This window comes from Ranitomeya imitator, chromosome 5 (genome assembly GCF_032444005.1).
Source record: "Ranitomeya imitator isolate aRanImi1 chromosome 5, aRanImi1.pri, whole genome shotgun sequence".
In the NCBI taxonomy this organism is placed as follows: domain Eukaryota; kingdom Metazoa; phylum Chordata; class Amphibia; order Anura; family Dendrobatidae; genus Ranitomeya; species Ranitomeya imitator.
This window is the reverse complement of record NC_091286.1, coordinates 166,950,811-166,971,427: the sequence shown is the minus strand read 5'-3', so window position 1 is coordinate 166,971,427 and position 20,617 is coordinate 166,950,811. Positions and strand designations below refer to the sequence as shown.

The 20,617-nt window shown below is 46.6% G+C and overlaps 1 protein-coding gene across 2 annotated transcripts in view; it reads right to left on the bottom strand.

The window, feature by feature from the left end:
* TBP (TATA-box binding protein) overlaps positions 1-20,617 on the bottom strand; it is a 70,748-nt gene that overhangs the window by 2,707 nt on the left and 47,424 nt on the right. For both annotated transcript variants that reach the window (XM_069769292.1, XM_069769293.1), the window contains one exon: positions 17,960-18,054. In XM_069769292.1, coding sequence (XP_069625393.1) covers positions 17,960-18,054 — 95 coding nt within the window. The remainder of the gene's footprint in view (positions 1-17,959; positions 18,055-20,617) is intronic.

The window sequence follows — 20,617 nt, the reverse complement described above, 5'->3', positions numbered from 1 at the left end:
GAGGCTGGATCAGTAAAGGGCAGAGAGCTCCACTCCGACTCAGACGCCAGCAAGGTGGAGGTGGGGTACTGGTATGGGCTCGTATTAAAGATGAACTTGTGGGACCTTTTCGGGTTGAGGATGGAGTGAAGCTCAACTCACAGACCTACTGCCAGTTTCTGGAAGACAACTTCTTCAAGCAGTGGTACAGGAAGAAGTCGGAATCGTTCAAGAAAAACATGATTTTCATGCAGGACAATGCTCCATCACATGCCTCCAACTATTCCACAATGTGGCTGGCCAGTAAAGGTCTCAAAGAAGAAAAAAATAATGACATGGCCGCCTTTTACATCTGATATGAACCCCATAGAGAACCTGTGGTCCCTCATAAAATGTGAGATCTACAGGGAGGGAAAACAGTACACCTCTCGGAACAGTGTCTGGGAGGCTGTGGTGGCTGCTGCACGCAATGTTGATCGTAAACAGATCAAGCAACTGACAGAATCTATGGATGGAAGGCTGGTGAGTGTCATCATAAAGAAAGGTGGCTATATTGGTCACTAATTTTTGGGGTTTTGTTTTTGCATGTCAGAAATGTTTATTTCTAAATTTTGTGCAGTTATATTGGTTTACCTGGTGAAAATAAACAAGTGACATGGGAATATATTTGGTTTTTATTAAGTCGCCTAATAATTCTGCACAGTAATAGTTACCTGCACAAACAGATATCCTCCTAAGATAGCCAAATCTAAAAAAAAAAAAAAAACCCACTCCAACTTCCAAAAATATTAAGCTTTGATATTTATGAGTCTTTTGGGTTGATTGAGAACATAGTTGTTGATCAATAATAAAAATAATCCTCTAAAATACAACTTAAACCTCTGGCAACAATTGAGTACACCCCTAAGTGAAAATGGCCAAATTGTGCACAAAGTGTCAATATTTTGTGTGGTCACCATTATTTTCGAGCACTGCCTTAGTTCACTTGGGCATGGCATTCATTAAAGCTTGGCATCCACTTCCAGTCCTCCATGATGACATCACGGAACTGGTGGATGTTAGAGACCTTGTGCTTCTTCACCTTCCATTCGAGGATGCCCCACAGAAGCTCAATAGGGTTTAGGTCTGCAGACATGCCTGGCCAGTCCAATACCATTACCATTATTTTCTTTAACAAAACAGTGGTAATCTTGGAGGGGAGTTTGGGGTAATTATGTTGGAATACTGCCCTGTGGCCCAGTTTCCAAATTCAGGGGATCATGCACTAGTTCACTATGTCACTGTACATGTTGGAATTCATGGTTCCCTCAATGAACTGTAGCTCCCCACAGCTGGCAGGACTCATGCAGCCCCAAACCATGACACTCCCACCACCATGCTTGACTGTACTCCTCATCTTGTTCCCACCACACGTTTGACATCATCTGAACCAAATAAGTTTATCTTGGTCTCATCACACCACAGGAAATGGTTACTGTAATCCATGTCCTTAGTCTGCTTGTCAAACTGTTTACAGGCTTTCTTGTGCGATCATCTTTAGAAGAGGCTTCCTTCTGGGGAGACAGCCATGCAGACCAATTTAATGCAGTTTGTGGCGTATGGTCTGAGCACTGACCCCCCACCAACTTCAGCCTCTGCAGCAATGCTGGCAGCACTCATACTGGAAAAGGCAATCTCTGGATAGAACGCTGACCAAGTGCACTAAACTTTGGTTGACGATGGCATGGCCAGTTCAGAATGGAACCTGTCTTGTTAAACTGCTGTATAGTCTTGGCCACCAGGCTGCAGCTCAGTTTCAGGGTGTTGGCATTCTTCTTATAGCCTAGACCATCTATGTGTACAGCAACAATTCTTTTTTTCAGATCCTCACATACAGGTCCTTCTCAAAAAATTAGCATATAGTGTTAAATTTCATTATTTACCATAATGTAATGATTACAATTAAACTTTCATATATTATAGATTCATTATCCACCAACTGAAATTTGTCAGGTCTTTTATTGTTTTAATACTGATGATTTTGGCATACAACTCCTGATAACCCAAAAAACCTGTCTCAATAAATTAGCATATCAAGAAAAGGTTCTCTAAACGACCTATTACCCTAATCTTCTGAATCAACTAATTAACTCTAAACACATGCAAAAGATACCTGAGGCTTTTATAAACTCCCTGCCTGGTTCATTACTCAAAACCCCCATCATGGGTAAGACTAGAGACCTGACAGATGTCAAGAAGGCCATCATTGACACCCTCAAGCAAGAGGGTAAGACCCAGAAATAAATTTCTCAACAAATAGGCTGTTCCCAGAGTGCTGTATCAAGGCACCTCAATGGTAAGTCTGTTGGAAGGAAACAATGTGGCAGAAAACGCTGTACAACGAGAAGAGGAGACCGGACCCTGAGGAAGATTGTGGAGAAGGACCGATTCCAGACCTTGGGGAACCTGAGGAAGCAGTGGACTGAGTCTGGTGTGGAAACATCCAGAGCCACCGTGCACAGGCGTGTGCAGGAAATGGGCTACAGGTGCCGCATTCCCCAGGTAAAGCCACTTTTGAGCTACAGAGAAGCAGCACTGGACTGTTGCTAAGTGGTCCCAAGTACTTTTTTCTGATGAAAGCAAATTTTGCATGTCATTCGGAAATCAAGGTGCCAGAGTCTGGAGGAAGACTGGGGAGAAGGAAATGCCAAAATGCCTGAAGTCCAGTGTCAAGTACCGACAGTCAGTGATGGTGTGGGGTGCCATGTCAGCTGCTGGTGTTGGTCAACTGTGTTTCATCAAGGGCAGGATCAATGCAGCTAGCTATCAGGAGATTTTGGAGCACTTCATGCTTCCATCGGCTGAAATGCTTTATGGAGATGAAGATTTCATTTTTCAGCACGACCTGGCACCTGCTCACAGTGCCAAAACCACTGGTAAATGGTTTACTGACCATGGTATTACTGTGCTCAATTGGCCTGCCAACTCTCCTGACCTGAACCCCATAGAGAATCTGTGGGATATTGTGAAGAGAAAGTTGAGAGACGCAAGACCCAACACTCTGGATGAGCTTAAGGCCGCTATTGAAGCATCCTGGGCCTCCATAACATCTCAGCAGTGTCACAGGCTGATTGCCTCCATGCCACGCCGCATTGAAGCAGTCATTTCTGCCAAAGGATTCCCGACCAAGTATTGAGTGCATAACTGAACATTATTATTTGATGGTTTTTTTGTTTGTTATTAAAAAACACTTTAATTTGATTGGATGGGTGAAATATGCTAATTTATTGAGACAGGTTTTTTGGGTTATCAGGAGTTGTATGCCAAAATCATCAGTATTAAAACAATAAAAGACCTGACAAATTTCAGTTGGTGGATAATGAATCTATAATATATGAAAGTTTAATTGTAATCATTACATTATGGTAAATAATGAAATTTAACACTATATGCTAATTTTTTGAGAAGGACCTGTAGTTCTGAGACATTAGGTCTTGTTGAACTTCCTGTGACCAGTATGAGAGCACTAACACCAAATTATCACATATGTTCCCCATTCACTCCTGAGACTTATAACACTAATGAGTCACATGACATTGAGGAAGGAAAATTGGTAATTGAGCACAATTTGGCCATTTCACTTAGGGATGTACACAGTAGCGTAGCTAGCAGGGGGTGCGGCCGCCCCAGGCCCACAGCTCACAGGGGCCCACCTGGAGCTACACTTAATTAGCTTGGTGATAGAGCAGGAGATACGATCTCCCTGCTCTACCTTGGGCAGGGGCTGGAGACAGGCAGTGAAGCTTTGCCCCCTCCCCCAGTGCTGACACTGTACCTGTGTCCAGCAGACATGCCCACATTGCACGCTCAGTGAAGTGAACGTGTCTGTGGCAGAGAAGTCAGGACCATGGCGCTGGGGCTTCCCTCCAGAGAGGAGCAGGACAGGGGACACAGTGCTGTAATAACAGCTCACACTTCTGTCCGTAGTGGCCGGAGGTGTCTGCACTGTACAGGACGCTGCTTCTCTCCAGAAGACCCAGCCACATACTGTAGCTGCACTCTCTGAGACACTGGAGAGCAGCTGAATCTAATGGTTCCTCAGACAAGACTGGTCAGTAATGTGCACTGATAGACGTGACCCCGGCTGCAGGACCCCACAGATGAGGATATACGTCTCCTTTTTATATATAGGAAAGAAACATATCCTCATCTGTGGGGTCCTGCAGTCGGGGTCACGTCTATCAGTGCACATTACTGACCAGTCTTGTCAGTATATATACCTTGGATTTACTGATATGAGATCATACAGACACTGGACTGATGGATCCTGACCCCGGCCATAGGAGATAGATATGTGTATAATGCAGTCCTATAGCCGGGGTCAGGCTCTATCAGTCCAGTGTCTGTATGATCTCATATCAGTAAATCCAAGGTTGTAAACACAAAACCCCCATTATAAAACCTTTTATTAAAATAAAAGTTTCAGTGAGTTTATACAGTTTGATAAATAGCCAGAAAGAAGAAAAAAGCATCATAAGTAAGTGTGTATAGAAAGTCACATATGGGTGCGGGCCCCTGAACATATACTCAGTCTAGACAACAAGACCCCAAAGGGGGAGAAGGGAAAAAGAGGGGAGTAGACTAGCCAGGGGGTGTACTTTCTTCTTTAGAAGTAATATTCTACCTCCCCCTCTTTCTTCTGGTTGGCTCCTTTCCTTTTCCCTCTTTGGGATCTTGTCCAGACAACAGTATTTTTTTAGGGTTAGGCTACTTTCACACTTGCGTTATTAGGCGTACATCACAATGCGTCGTTTTGGAGAAAAAACACATCCTACAAAGTTGCCCGCAGGATGCGTTTTTTCTCTATTGACTTGCATTAGCAACACATTGCGACGTATGGCCACACATCGCATCCGTCGTGCAACGGATGCGTAGCGTTTTTGGCGGATGCGACGCACAAAAAAAGTTCAATGAAACTTTTTTTTGTGCGTTGTGACCGCCATTTTCGACCGCGCATGCATGGCCGAAACTCTGCCCCCTCCTTCCCGCTAATCGCAATGGGCAGTGGATGCGTTGTAAAACTGCATCCGCTGCCGACGTTGTGCTACATTTAACACACTGTCCAGCGGTACATCGGGCTGACGCATGGCGATGGCCCCGTACCGATGCAAGTGTGAAAGTAGCCTTACCTGGATAAATTCTGGAAGCTATACCAATACACTGGCCTCTATACGCACCCACTGGCTGTTTCTATTTTCTTCTATTTAGCTCTTTGTTAAGTATATCAGGCCTGTAAAATTAGCAGCCCACAGACAGGGACAGACAGTGACCAGATTCTAAAGAGTGGGAGCTATTGCAAGTTCCATTATACAGCATGGGAGCTACTGCGGTGGTCATTATACAGTGTGAGAGATAATGCAAGGGCCGTTATACAGTTTGGAAGCTGCTGTCGGGCCATCATACAGTGTAGGGGCGTATATACAGTGTTAGGACCACTGTGGGGGCTGTAAAGGGTTTGGGGCTACTGTGAAGGCACATAGACATTTTAGTATGTAAGAGCACAATGGTGGCATTACTATGTGAAGCAGTATGAGGAACAATGCTTTTGTACCACACAGCAGGTGCAGTAATAGGGACCTATATGGAGCAGCCGCTCAGTATTGGGGTATCAGGTGCAGTAATAGGGACACATACGGCAGCAGAGGCTCAGTATTGGGGCATCAGGTGCAGTAATAGGGACACATACGGCAGCAGCGGCTCAGTATTGGGGTATCAGGTGCAGTAATAGGGACACATACGGCAGCAGCGGCTCAGTATTGGGGTATCAGGAGCAGAAATAGGGACACATACGGCAGCAGTGGCTCAGTATTGGGGTATCAGGAGCAGAAATAGGGACACATACGGCAGCAGTGGCTCAGTATTGGGGTATCAGGGGCAGTAATAGGGACACATACGGCAGCAGTGGCTCAGTATTGGGTTATCAGGTGTAGTAATAGGGACACATACGGCAGCAGTGGCTCAGTATTGGGGTATCAGGGGCAGTAATAGGGTCACATACGGCAGCAGAGGCTCAGTATTGGGGTATCAGGTGCAGTAATAGGGACACATACGGCAGCAGTGGCTCAGTATTGGGGTATCAGGGGCAGTAATAGGGACACATACGGCAGCAGCGGCTCAGTATTGGGGCATCAGGTGCAGTAATAGGGACACATACGGCAGCAGCGGCTCAGTAGATGGTGATGGGGCTGGAATATGAGAAGTGAAATGTGTCTTTGTTGTATTCTCTGTAGCCGAGTCGTTGCTGGAAGAAGTTGTCATGTCGGTCTGGGTCAGTTGGAAAAGACGGGAAAAGTGACGACTCCATCAAAAAGAACGTCAGTGGTAAGTCACCATCTGTAACTGTGCAGTGATCTATGTTCCGTAGGACTGGTAGTGATGGTCTTTGTGGAGTTTTTTTAGTTACAGGGGGATCAATGGCAATTACAGTGCCACACCGTAGTTGTAGTCAGGGGTTAGGGGCCCACTCAGATATCTGGCCCCCCCTGAGCTGAACCCCTAGCTACGCCTCTGGATGTACATATTTATATGCATTTTTTATATACCGTATATACTCTAGTATAAGCCAACCCGAGTATAAGCCGAGGCACCTACTTTTGCCACGAAAAACTGGGTAAGCTTATTGACTAAAGTATAAGCCGGGTGTGCATGGCTCCCCAGTCCCTCCCCGTCCGGGTGTGCATGGCTCCCCAGTCCCTCCCCGTCCGGGTGTGCAGGGCTCCCCAGTCCCTCCCCGTCCGGGTGTGCAAGGCTCCCCAGTCCCTCCCCGTCCGGGTGTGCAGGGCTCCCCAGTCCCTCCCCGTCCGGGTGTGCAGGGCTCCCCAGTCCCTCCCCTTCCGGGTGTGCATGGCTCCCCAGTCCCTCCTCATCCGGGTGTGCATGGCTCCCCAGTCCCTCCCCGTCCGGGTGTGCATGGCTCCCCAGTCCCTCCCCGTCCGGGTGTGCATGGCTCCCCAGTCCCTCCCCGTCCGGGTGTGCATGGCTCCCCAGTCCCTCCCCGTCCGGGTGTGCATGGCTCCCCAGTCCCTCCCCGTCCGGTTGTGCATGGCTCCCCAGTCCGTCCCCGTCCTGGTGTGCATGGCTCCCCAGTCCCCGCCCCTCGTCCTGGTGTGCATGGCTCCCCAGTCCATCCCTGTTCTGGTGTGCATGGCTCCCCAGTCCCTCCCCGTCCTGGTGTGCATGGCTCCCCAGTCCCTCCCCGTCCTGGTGTGCATGGCTCCCCAGTCCCTCCCCGTCCTGGTGTGCATGGCTCCCCAGTCCCTCCCCGTCCTGGTGTGCATGGCTCCCCAGTCCCTCCCCGTCCTGGTGTGCATGGCTCCCCAATCCCTCCCGGTCCTGGTGTGAATGGCTCCCCAGTCCCTCCCCATCCGGGTGTGCTATTGCAGGCACATGTCAGCTGTACAAAACAGCTGACATGTCCCGACTTTGTTACGGGCTCGCATCAAAGCAGGGGATCTGACCTCGGACGTACTATCCCGTCCGAGGTCAGAAAGGGGTTAATGGCAGCCAGCCCATTAATTTCTTCTAGATCTGATAGCACACTCACAGTGTTCACTACTGAATGCTGAGGGGAGTGCAATGAAAGATTACATGCCGACATCAGGGTTTGTGTCATGAAGTATTTTGTGCGGGGAGTTAGCGCACAATTTATACAGCCTCTGAAGGATGGTATAAATATCAAAATGGCTCTTGGCAGAAAAAAAAAATATTCCCCATCAATGGACAAGTGGGATGAAACAAGAGCATGAACAGGGGAATGAGGAGGATATTGGGGATACATTTTTTGTAACTGATGTAGAAATGTGATTCTTTTTTATGTGACAGGACGGTACTTGGGCGTAGTGTATCCCTTTTCTCTCACAGAACAGCAACAATGGGGGAGAAGAGCGGCAGGGACCAAGTGGTGCCATATTTAATAAATATTGGGGTTTTGAAAAGCAGTACTGAGAAATCAGGTCATATAACTGTCGCAGTTAAAAGGCTTATCTCAGGTTGTTTAGGGGTTAAGTATATTTTGTGTGTGTTCACCTTATTTAAGGTTTTCCATTGTGGGTGCACTTTGGGGGCATCCACAGGATTGATCAAAATTACATGCAAATGAGATCCAGTTGGTGCAAGTTTTGACCTGAGAATCTCAGGCCTCAGTATTCCATGCCCATAACATTTTTAATTTTTCTGTCAATTGAGCTGGGTGGGAACTTGTTTTTTGGAGAGGCAAACCTAAAATTGCACAGAATTGCAGTATTTAGTGAACATCTAATTTTTCTACAGCTCAGCATATGGCCAAGCTCCATTTGTCCAAGATGGCAACAAACAGACCTTTAGCAGACCTTGGCTGCCATGCCAACCCATCAGTACCCTGCAACTGCGTAACAGTGGATTAATGGGAGCAAGTGAGTGGGAGCACTAGAACAGTGTGAAAATGGATCCAGCTCACACACCGGGGTGTTGAGAAAAATCTTTCATTCGGCTTTATTTGGAAGAATTTTTTAAAATGGTCCAAAATCGAATTAGGACGTCTCAGACAATATTGCAAAGATAAAATAGAGGGTGATGTATGAGAAGAACCATACGCATTTCGAACAATAAAGTTCTTGAACACTGGTCACATGGCATAAAGCCCCACTGAAGATTTAAATATACTCCTACTTGATTAAAGGGAACCTGTCACCCCCAAAATCGAAGATGAGCTAAGCCCACCAGCATCAGGGGCATTCTAGAATGCTGTAGATATGCCCCCGATGTAACCTGAAAGATGAGAAAAAGAGGTTAGATTATACTCACCCAGGGGCGGTCCCGCTGCGGTCTGGTCCGGCACCTCCCATCTTCTTAAGATGACGTCCTCTTGCATTCAAGCTGCGGCTCCGGCACAGGCATACTTTGTCTACCCTGTTGAGGGCAGAGCAAAGTACTGCAGTGCGCAGGCGCCGGAAAAGGTCAGAGAGGCCCGGCACCTGCGCACTGCAGTACTTTACTCTGCCCTCAACAGGGCAGACAAAGTACGCCAGCGCCAGAGCGTGAATACAAGAAGAGGACATCATCCTATGAAGATAGGAGGCCCCGGACCGGACCGCGACGCCCATCGGATCGGCCGCCCACCCAGGTAAGTATAATCTAACCTCTTTTTCTCATCTTTCAGCATACATCGGGGGCTTATCTACACAATTACAGAATGCTGTAGATAAGCCCCTGATGCTGGTGGGCTTAGCTCATCTTCAATTTTGGGGGCGACAGGTTCCCTTTAATGAAAATGAACACACATGAGGAAATCATGGCAATGCAAATTAAACACAGAAGCTGCACAAGAAATACTTCAAAAGACATTACAGAGATATGGGTGGGTTAGGCTAAGTTTACATTTCGTTGGGCAGAGCTGCAGAGGGATGCGTGCTTCCTCTGTTAAGCCCCGCCCACTTTGGCACCACTTCCATTAGGCTCCGCCTACGTCTGCATGCGTCCTGCGTACCTATCTTTACGAACAGGAAAGAGAAGGAGATCCAGCTCAACGAAATAGTGAAAAATCCATAGTTTATTTCACTTAAAATATAGTGAAAGGACAAAACATCAGCATACAAAAAATTATTATAAAACCAAGGTCAACGCGTTTCCGGTGACTAAGCACCCTTAATCATGATTAAGGGTGCTTAGTCACCGGAAACGCGTTGACCTTGGTTTTATAATATTTTTTTGTATGCTGATGTTTTGTCCTTTCACTATATTTTAAGTGAAATAAACTATGGATTTTTCACTATTTCGTTGAGCTGGATCTCCTTCTCTTTCCTGTTCGTCTACGCCCTGACACAGCGGTTCCGTGCTCCGAGCTCTTGGGAATGTCGGTATGGTGAGCTGGATTTTGTTTTTTCCTGTACCTATCTTTAACATTGGGTACGCAGGCCATGCGGATGCGGCGTTTTGACGCTGTGCCGACAGCAACAAAATGCAACATGTTGCATTCTACGCAGTTCAGCGCATCAAAATGACGCATGCGGACGCATCCGCATGGCCTGCGTACGCATCCATACCAAATGTTAAAGATAGGTACGCAGGACGCATGCAGACGTAGGCGGAGCTGAAGGAAGAGGTGCGGAAGTGGGCGCAAAAGGGAACTTAGCCTTAGTCTTGCAAATACCGCACTGAACAATTTATATCAAAAGCATACTTGAACAAATAGTGAATATAAAGGTGTTACAAAAAATATCCAAACTAAAGAGTCTGCTTCAATTAAACTCTTATGAGATGTTAATAATCTTACAGTATATCTACATACATTCATATGTGAAAGCATGTCTGTGGAAAAAAAATATATATAAAAAGTCTTAGTTACTCACCTGTTAACAGTATTTTTCGGAGTCCATGACAGCACCACCTGAGAGAGGGGATCCGTCCTTCAGGAACAGGAAACTTACAGATACATTAGGGCGGCACCTCTCCCACGCATCAGTTGTGGAATTGATTGTTTCCATTTTGAATGGCCGTATGATCAAAAATTCATTGAGGGCTTTAAAATTTATTATAGCCCTAAAAGAGCCGTCCGGCTTACGGACTAGGAACAGAGAGGAGTAAAAACCTCTGCCCCTTTCTTCCTCCAGCACGTCTGTCAGAACTTTTTGCTGCGCAGGTCAGAAATTTCAGCCTCCAGAGCTGCCTGTTCTGTTGGGGAAGACCTGAGTGGGGTAATCCTAAACCTGTTTTGGGGGGACACAGGAAAATTCCAACCGCAGTCCCGTGGCTATCAACCCCAGGATCTAGCTTCTAATGGAAATCTGGGACCAGGCCGGGTGTAAGGCAGTTAGCCCACCTCCTACCGGAGGAGCTAATCATTGGGGTGGTTCCTTGACCTCACGAGATGGTTCCTGGCACCCCCACCTCCAAACACAAATCCAGTATCTCTCCTTTTTTTCATCCCATCTGCCCTTATCTCTGGACAACCTTCTACGAAAGAATCTGTTCCCAGTGAATGGACGTCTATAAAAAGGGGTCGGTAGACTGGCAAATTTCTTTTTCTTGTTCCCAGCTTTTTCCAAAAGTTCGTCCAGAACTGGGCCGAACAGATATTCTCCCTCACATGGAATAGAGCAGAGACAGGATCTGGCCTGGATGTTCCCTGGCCAACACTTCAGTCACAGAGCCCTACGAGCTGCATTTGATAGTCCAGCGGCCCTGGCCACCATCCTCAAGCCATCCTCGAAGCATCGGCTAGAAAGGCTGTGGCATTCTGGATTATAGGCAGGGACTTCAGGATGGACTCCCTTGAGGCTCCGTCTTCTAGCTGGGATTCAAGCTGATCATCATGGATCTGGCTGTGCATGTAGCAGCCACCGCCAGTCTTAGAGTGCCAGACGACATTTCCCATGTCCCTTTTAGAAAAGCGGATCTTTTAAGGAGGCCATATCATCAAAGAGAATGGAGGATTTTTTGGAAGCTTTAGCCACAGCTGCGTCTAGCTGCATCTCCTCTGTTCACCAATGGATCCTTGAAGGGATATCTCTGATTGAAGGCCAGTGGTAGGGAGCCCTGCTTTTCTGGCTTCTTCCAATCTCTAGTCATCAGAGATTTGGTAGAAAAGATTTGCGTTTCCTTGGGTCTAGGCCGCCGAACATCAGGTCCTGTGCAGAAAGTTCTGGTTTCGTGTCAGCTACCCCTTACTGATTTAACCAGTTTGTCCATTTAATCTAGGGCAGTGTTTCTCAACTCCAGTCCTCAAGACCCCACAACAGGTCATGTTTTCAGGATTTCCTTTGTATTGCACGGGTGCTGGAATTAATGCTTGAGCAGGTGATGAAATTATCACCTGTGCAATACTAAGGAAATCCTGAAAACATGACCTGTTGTGGGGTCTTGAGGACTGGAGTTGAGAAACACTAATCTAAAGGAAGGAAAAAACGCCCCGCGTCTCCCGCCGTTCCAACTGCTGCGCCCCACCCTGCGTGACACGACGGCGCCCACACAGAGAATATTATTTATTCTATTGTCCATGACAGCACCACCTGAGAGAGGGGATCCGCCCTCCAGGAACAGGAAACCAACTGATGCGTGGGAGAGGTGCCGCCCTTATGTATCTGTAGGTTTCCTGTTCCTGAAGGGCGGATCCCCTCTCTCAGGTGGTGCTGTCATGGACGATAGAATAAATAATATTTTTTTTGCCCGCCGGCTGAGCCAATGAGTGTGCCGCACAGGATTTGAATCCCCTGCCAAGGCTGGCAACCAATCAGCTGATAGCGGTATTGGCGCCAGATTTGAATAGCGCTAACAGCTGATGTGATGTGACACATGTCCACTGCTGCTGGGAGCACCACTAAGGATACACACATGTTCATTTCACCGCACTCCAGATGCAATTGCATCGGGCCTATTTCTAGTATATTATACAGACTATGTAAGCTAACACATCTGTAATTATAGAGCGTGTGTTTATATAAACAAAACTGCTGTTATAAAGCATGGATGAAGATATGTCAATGATCATCCACTATGGCAGTAACACATCGTATATCTAATAATGTAACAGTTTCTCGCCTGAGATTCGAACCCAAAGGAAAATATGTGCTCAGAGAAAAGATCCAAAATGCTTCTTTATTACAAAGTGCGCCTGTATGGTCACCACCTCTGTTTGGGTGCACGTTCAATTGCATATGCCCGGAAGTTAGATATATTACGATTATTATTTAGATCGTGAGCCCCATTGGGGACAATGATGATAATGTCTGTAAAGCGCTGCGGAAATGTGTTAGCGCTATATAAAAATAAAGATTATTATTATGGCATTCCCAAAAATGTTTACAATATTAGAAATATTTCTCTTGGAGAATTCTTCTATGTCATAAAGGTCTTCTCTGACCCTGGATTTAAATTTACGGATAGTCGAACCTACGTACTTGAGATTGCATGCGGTGCACTCCATGATGTGAACTACATGATTACTGTTGCAATTGAAAAAACTTTTAATATGGAATTTTTTACTATGATCATGATTGAAAAAAGAATTACCGTATATACTCAAGTATAAGCCGACCTGAGTATAAGCTGAGGCACCTAATTTTGCCATGGAAAGCCGGGTAAGTTTATTGACTCAAGTATAAGCCGGGTATGTATTGTCACATCATTCCTATCCCGGAATGCATGGCTCCCCCGGTCCATCCTTGTATGCATGGCTCCCCCGGTCCCATCCTTGTATGCATGGCTCCCCCGGTCCCATCCTTGTATGCATGGCTCCCCCGGTCCCATCCTTGTATGCATGGCTCCCCCGGTCCCATCCTTGTATGCATGGCTCCCCCGGTCCCATCCTTGTATGCATGGCTCCCCCGGTCCATCCTTGTATGCATGGCTCCCCCGGTCCCATCCTTGTATGCATGGCTCCCCCGGTCCCATCCTTGTATGCATGGCTCCCCCGGTCCCATCCTTGTATGCATGGCTCCCCCGGTCCCATCCTTGTATGCATGGCTCCCCCGGTCCCATCCTTGTATGCATGGCTCCCCCGGTCCCATCCTTGTATGCATGGCTCCCCCGGTCCCATCCTTGTATGCATGGCTCCCCCGGTCCCATCCTTGTATGCATGGCTCCCCCGGTCCCATCCTTGTATGCATGGCTCCCCCGGTCCCATCCTTGTATGCATGGCTCCCCCGGTCCCATCCTTGTATGCATGGCTCCCCCGGTCCCATCCTTGTATGCATGGCTCCCCCGGTCCCATCCTTGTATGCATGGCTCCCCCGGTCCCATCCTTGTATGCATGGCTCCCCCGGTCCCATCCTTGTATGCATGGCTCCCCCGGTCCCATCCTTGTATGCATGGCTCCCCCGGTCCCATCCTTGTATGCATGGCTCCCCCGGTCCCATCCTTGTATGCATGGCTCCCCCGGTCCCATCCTTGTATGCATGGCTCCCCCGGTCCCATCCTTGTATGCATGGCTCCCCCGGTCCCATCCTTGTATGCATGGCTCCCCCGGTCCCATCCTTGTATGCATGGCTCCCCCGGTCCCATCCTTGTATGCATGGCTCCCCCGGTCCCATCCTTGTATGCATGGCTCCCCCGGTCCCATCCTTGTATGCATGGCTCCCCCGGTCCCATCCTTGTATGCATGGCTCCCCCGGTCCCATCCTTGTATGCATGGCTCCCCCGGTCCCATCCTTGTATGCATGGCTCCCCCGGTCCCATCCTTGTATGCATGGCTCCCCCGGTCCCATCCTTGTATGCATGGCTCCCCCGGTCCCATCCTTGTATGCATGGCTCCCCCGGTCCCATCCTTGTATGCATGGCTCCCCCGGTCCCATCCTTGTATGCATGGCTCCCCCGGTCCCATCCTTGTATGCATGGCTCCCCCGGTCCCATCCTTGTATGCATGGCTCCCCCGGTCCCATCCTTGTATGCATGGCTCCCCCGGTCCCATCCTTGTATGCATGGCTCCCCCGGTCCCATCCTTGTATGCATGGCTCCCCCGGTCCCATCCTTGTATGCATGGCTCCCCCGGTCCCATCCTTGTATGCATGGCTCCCCCGGTCCCATCCTTGTATGCATGGCTCGGCTCTCTCCCCCCATCCTTGTATGCATGTATCCTTGAGTATATACGGTAATTATTTTTTCAATCATGATCATAGTAAAATATTTCATATTAAAAGTTTCCTCAATTGCAACAGTAATCATGTAGTTCACATCATGGAGTGCACCACATGCAATCTCAAGTACGTAGGTTTGACTATCCGTAAATTAAAATCCAGGGTCAGAGAAGACCTTTATGACATAGAAGAATTCTCCAAGAGAAATATTTCTAATATTGTAAACATTTTGAGGAATGCCATAATTGTGATATATCTAACTTATGGGCATATGCAATTGAACGTGTACCCAAACATATTAGAGGTGGTGACCATACAGGCGCACTTTGTAATGAAGAAGCATTTTGGATCTTTTCTCTGAACACATATTTTCCTTTGGGTTTTAATCTCAGGCGAGAAACTGTCACATTGTTAGTTCAGACGATGTGTTACTGCCATAGTGGATGATCAATGACATATCTTCATCCATGGTTTATAACAGCAGTCTTCTACTATATAATTGTCTAAGGGTCACTTCCGTCTGTCCTTTCTTTCTGTCATGGATATTCATTCGCTGATTGGTCTTGCCAGCTGCCTGTCATGGCTGCCACGACCAATCAGTGACGGGCACAGTCCGGAAGAAAATGGCCGCTCCTTACTCCCCGCAGTCAGTGCCTGTCGCCCGCATACTCCCCTCCGGTCACCGCTTACACAGGGTTAATGCCGGTGGTAACGGACCGCGTTATTCCGCGGGTAACGCACTCCATTACCGCCGCTATTAACCCTGTGTGTCCCCAACTTTTTACTATTGACGCTGACTATGCGGCATCAATAGTAAAAAATGTAATGTTAAAAATAATAATAAACCTGTGACAAACCTGGCTGGGCAATATGCCGCGTGGCTGGGCAATATGCCGCGTGGCTGGGCAATATGCCGCGTGGCTGGGCAATATGCCGCGTGGCTGGGCAATATGCCGCGTGGCTGGGCAATATGCCACGTGGCTGGGCAATATGCCGCGTGGCTGGGCAATATGCCGCGTGGCTGGGCAATATGCCGCGTGGCTGGGCAATATGCCGCGTGGCTGGGCAATATGCCACGTGGCTGGGCAATATGCCGCGTGGCTGGGCAATATGCCGCGTGGCTGGGCAATATACTCCGTGGCTGGGCAATATACTGCGTGACTGAGCAATATACGTGACTGGGCAATATACGTGACTGGGCAATATACTACTTTATGTTACTATATTTTTTGTAACATTTATATTCACTATTTGTTCAGTATGCTTTTGGTATAACTTGTTCAGTGCAATATACTACGTGGGCTGTGCAATATACTACGTGGACATGCATATTCTAGAATACCCGATGCGTTAGAATCGGGCCACCATCTAGTGTTTATATAAACACACACTCTACAATTACAGATGTGTCAGCTTACATAGTCTTCATAATATATTCACTATTATATTCTTCCCTCTCCTAGTGTATCCTCACCCACCCCCTGCAGACTGTGAGCCCTCGCGGGCAGGGTCCTCCCTCCTTATGTACTCGTGTGCCTTGTTATCTGCTCATGTTTAATGTACTTGTCTATATCTGCCCCGTATTCACATGTAAAGCGCCATGGAATAAATGGCGCTATAAAAATGCATAATAATAATAAAATAATAATTATATGCCTAAGCAGATAGAAAGCAATGTCAGCATGGTTTGCAAAAAAATATATATTTTTTTATATTTTTTTTTTCCACAGACATGCTTTCACATATGAGATGTTAATAATATTATATCTAGATACATCTCATAAGAGTTTAATTAAAGCAGACTCTTTAGTTTGGATATTTTTTGTAACATTTATATTCACTATTTGTTCAGTATGCTTTTGGTATAACTTGTTCAGTGCAATATTTGCAAGACTCTAACCCACCCATACCTCTGTAATGTCTTTTGAAGCATTTCTTGTGCAGCTTCTTTGTGTGTTTAAGGCTACGTTCACATTAGCGTTGCGCGCCGGTGCGTCGGTGACGCAACGCACGATGCACAAAAAACGCGCGCAAAAACGCTGCGTTTTGCGACGCGTGCGTCGTTTTTTGACGAAAATCGGACGCACGAAAAATGCAACTTGTCGGAAACGACGCACGTGTCGAAAAACGCCACCCAAAAAACGCACGCGTCCCCTATGTTAAACATAGGGGCGCGTCGCCGCTGCAACAGCGACGCACATTAGCGGAACGCTAATGTGAACGTAGCCTTATTTGCATTGACGTGATTTCCTCATGTGTGTTCCATTTCATTAATCAAGTAGGAGTATATTTTAGGGTATGTGCACACGTTGCGGATTCTCTGCGGATCCGCAGCGTTTTTTGCAGTGCAGAAACGCTGCAGATCCGCAATTGATTTACAGTACAATGTAAATCAATGAGAAAAAAAATTCTGTGCACATTTTGCGGAAAAACCGCTGCGGTTTAAAAGAAGTAGCATGTCTCTTCTTTTTTGCGAATCTGCAGTGTTTTTGTACCCATTCCATTATAGAAAACCGCAGGGGTAAAAAACGCAGCAAATCCACAAAAACAAAAACGCACAAAAAACGCTGCAGAACCGCACAAAAAACGCAACCAATCTGCAGCTGCGTTTTCTGCCAGGAAAGGCTGAATCCGCACCAGAAATTCTAAATCCTAAGCCTAATCCGCAACGTGTGCACATAGCCTAAGCCTTCAGTGGGGCTTTATGCCATGTGACCAGTGTTCAAGAACTGTATTGTTCGAAACGCGCATGTTCTTCTCATACATCACCCCCTAGTTTACATCTGCAATGTTGTCTGAGACGTCCTAATTGATGTTGGACCATTTTAAAAAGAATTCTTCCAAATAAAGCCGAATGAGAGATTTTTCTCAACACCCTGGTGTGTGAGCTGGATCCATTTTCACACTGTTCAAGCTGCCGGGTCATTGTTGCCTGTCATTGCAATGCTGACTTCTAATCTAAATAAACTGATGTAAACTTTTCCTGATAAAGACAAGTATAAAATAGCCCCAGTGGCCAGTCTGGAGCTTGAAAGATTGCCATTTTTTTCCTTCGAATATAGATTGTGACATGGTAAAAAAAAGATTTAAAAATAGACGCTTTGCAAATGCAACAGTGCTCCATATAAACTAATCCCACTGTGAATGTTCACCTGCTGCTCAGCACTGTTCTCGCCATGTCGTGGCTCGGATGACATTCTCCACATTGTAAACGCTGCACTCGCGCAATGACACGAGCAACAGGAAACACAGCGCCAACATCGCTGGAGTAGTGCATGTTCGGCAGGGGAGTATATAGCATTATTATTTTAAATGGGGCCCTACTATATTTAAAAAGGGGGTTTCCAAGTAGCAGACAGCCCCTTCAGGACACATGGCTTATGATTTTGACTTACCAGTCAATACAACCTTTCCAGACACGAAAATCAGTAGAACAATTCTTGGCTTGATCATTCTGTAAATCAGACCTGGAAATAACTCTGGTTCATAGCTAGACAAAGTGGGGGGGAAGAAAAAAAAGTCACACTGTTATAATATTATCTAGTAATTGTAACATTGTACACTCAGTGCTCTGCAGCACTGTACAGATCATGGGGACTGGATTGGTGGGATCCCCGGACTGTTGCCACATCTATCAGACAATTAGAGCATACCCTGATCAATGTCAAAGATGACAACACCCCATTAACTCCTTAGTGATGGAGCCAAGTTAGTACTTAATGACCAGAAAAAAACACCAGTACACAGGCAGAGATGCTTAGGCTACATTCACACTAGCGTCGTATGACGCATGTCGCAATGCGTCGTTTTGGTGAAAAAACATCCTGCAAAGTCGGCTACAGGATGCGTTTTTTCCCCATAGACTAACATTAGCGACGCATTGCCACACGACGCAACCGTCGTCCGACGGTTGCGTCGTGTTGTGGCGGACCGTTGGAACAAAAAAAGTTACATGTAACGATTTTTTGTGCGTCGTGTCTGCCATTTCCGACTGCGCATGTGCAGCTGGAACTCCGCCCCCTCCTCCTCGCAACTCACAATGGGGCAGCGGATGCGTTGTAATAATGCATCCGCTGCCCCCGTTGTGCTGCGTTGTCACAGGATGCGTCGGTCCGACGCACTGCGATGGGCCGACACTAGTGTGAAAGTAGCCTTACCTGTCCAGGGCCTCCAAACAATTGCACTAACCAAGGTGTAGTGGACCCAAATAGAGATGGCAAATACACAGGTGCAGTAATACCGATAACGCAGCCACCCTACAATCAGGAATTGGCCGCCTGGCACACCTGTGCAAAATGATCTGTATGTGGCCATGTTCACACAGAAATGCAGAGCATATGGCTCAAAGCCTATTAATGACGCCATATAGCGGGCTATAGTAATGCATCCTGTGTGAACAGAGGCCACAGTTTACAGAGCCATCTAGGGCCCAGCGGCCAATTCCTGATTGTGGGCTGGCTGCTTAGAGTGTTTATCTGTGTACTGGTGTTTTTTTGTCTAGAATAGTGGAGGTTTATCCTCTTATGGTGTTTTTTTGTTAGATTAGGACTGGCAATATGTAAGGACCCTTGACGTGGGTTGCCGGCTAAAGTATTGTGGCCATAATACCAACCAATTCTTTGCATACATTGTTTTGTTTTTGTGCACTTCATATCTTTTCAGAGTGCAGCTGGGCCCTAGAGGTCTCTGTAAACTGTGGCCTCTGTACACACAGGATGCATTAGTCAGCAATGGCTGGCCCGCTATATGGCGTCATTAATAGGCTGTGAGCCATATGATCTGCATTTCTGTGTGAACACGCCACATACAGATCATTTTGCACAGGTGTGCCAAGTGGCCAATTCCTGATTGTAGGCTGGCTGCCTTATCGCTATTATTGCACCTGTGTATTTGCCATCTTTATTTGGGTCCGCTGCACCTTGGTTAGTGCAATTGTTTGGAGGCCCTGGACAGGTAAGCATCTGGTTTTTTTTTTGTCTAGAATAGTGGAGGTTTTTCCTCTTAGGCTATGTCCACACGATCAGGATTTCTTGCAGAAATTTCCTGAGGAAAACCTGAAATTTTCTGGAAAAAATATACAAGAAATATGCATGCGTTTTTTGCGCGTTTTTTTTTGCAGATTTTTCTGGACATTTCCCAATGCATTATATAGTGGGAAATGCGCAAAATTAATGAACATGCTGCTTTTTTTACCGTGATGCGTTTTTTTTTGCGGAAAAAAACGCATCATGTGCACAAAAATTGCGGAATTCATTCTAAATGATGGGATGCATAATGCATGCTGTTTTTTTGCGGTTTTATAGCTTTTTTATAGCGAAAAAAACGCAAAAAATCAGCAACGTGTGCACACAGCCTTATGGTGTTTTTTTACATAAAGGGACACTGTCACCTGAATTTGGAGGGAACAATCTTCAGCCATGGAGGCGGGGATTTTGGGTTTTTGATTCACCCTTTCCTTACCCGCTGGCTGCATGCTGGCTGCAATATAGGATTGAAGTTCATTCTCTGTCCTTCATAGTACACGCCTGTGCAAGGCAAGATTGTCTTGCGCAGGTGTGTACTACAAAGGACAGAGAATGAACTTCAATCCAATATTGCAGCCAGCATGCAGCCAGCAGGTAAGGAAAGGGTGAATCAAAAACCCCAAAACCCCGCCTCCATGGCTGAAGATTGTTCCCTCCAAATTCAGGTGACAGTGTCCCTTTAATGACCAAGCCAATTTTTACAATTCTGACCACTGTCACTTTATGTGGCAATAACTCTGGAACGATTCAATGGATCCCACTGATTCCGAGAATGTTTTTTCGTCACATATTGTACTTCATGGCAGTGGTAAAATTTATTCTATATAATTTGCATTTATTTATGAAAAAACGGAAATTTGGCAAAAATGTAGAAAATTTTGCAATTTTAAAACGTTTAGTTTTTGTTCACAAATCAGAGAGTGGTGTCACATGTCTACTTTACATCAGCACAATTTTGGAAACATAATATTTTTGTTAGGCAATTTCTCATTATTCCAAAAAAATTTACAAAACCTTTTTTTTTTAAAG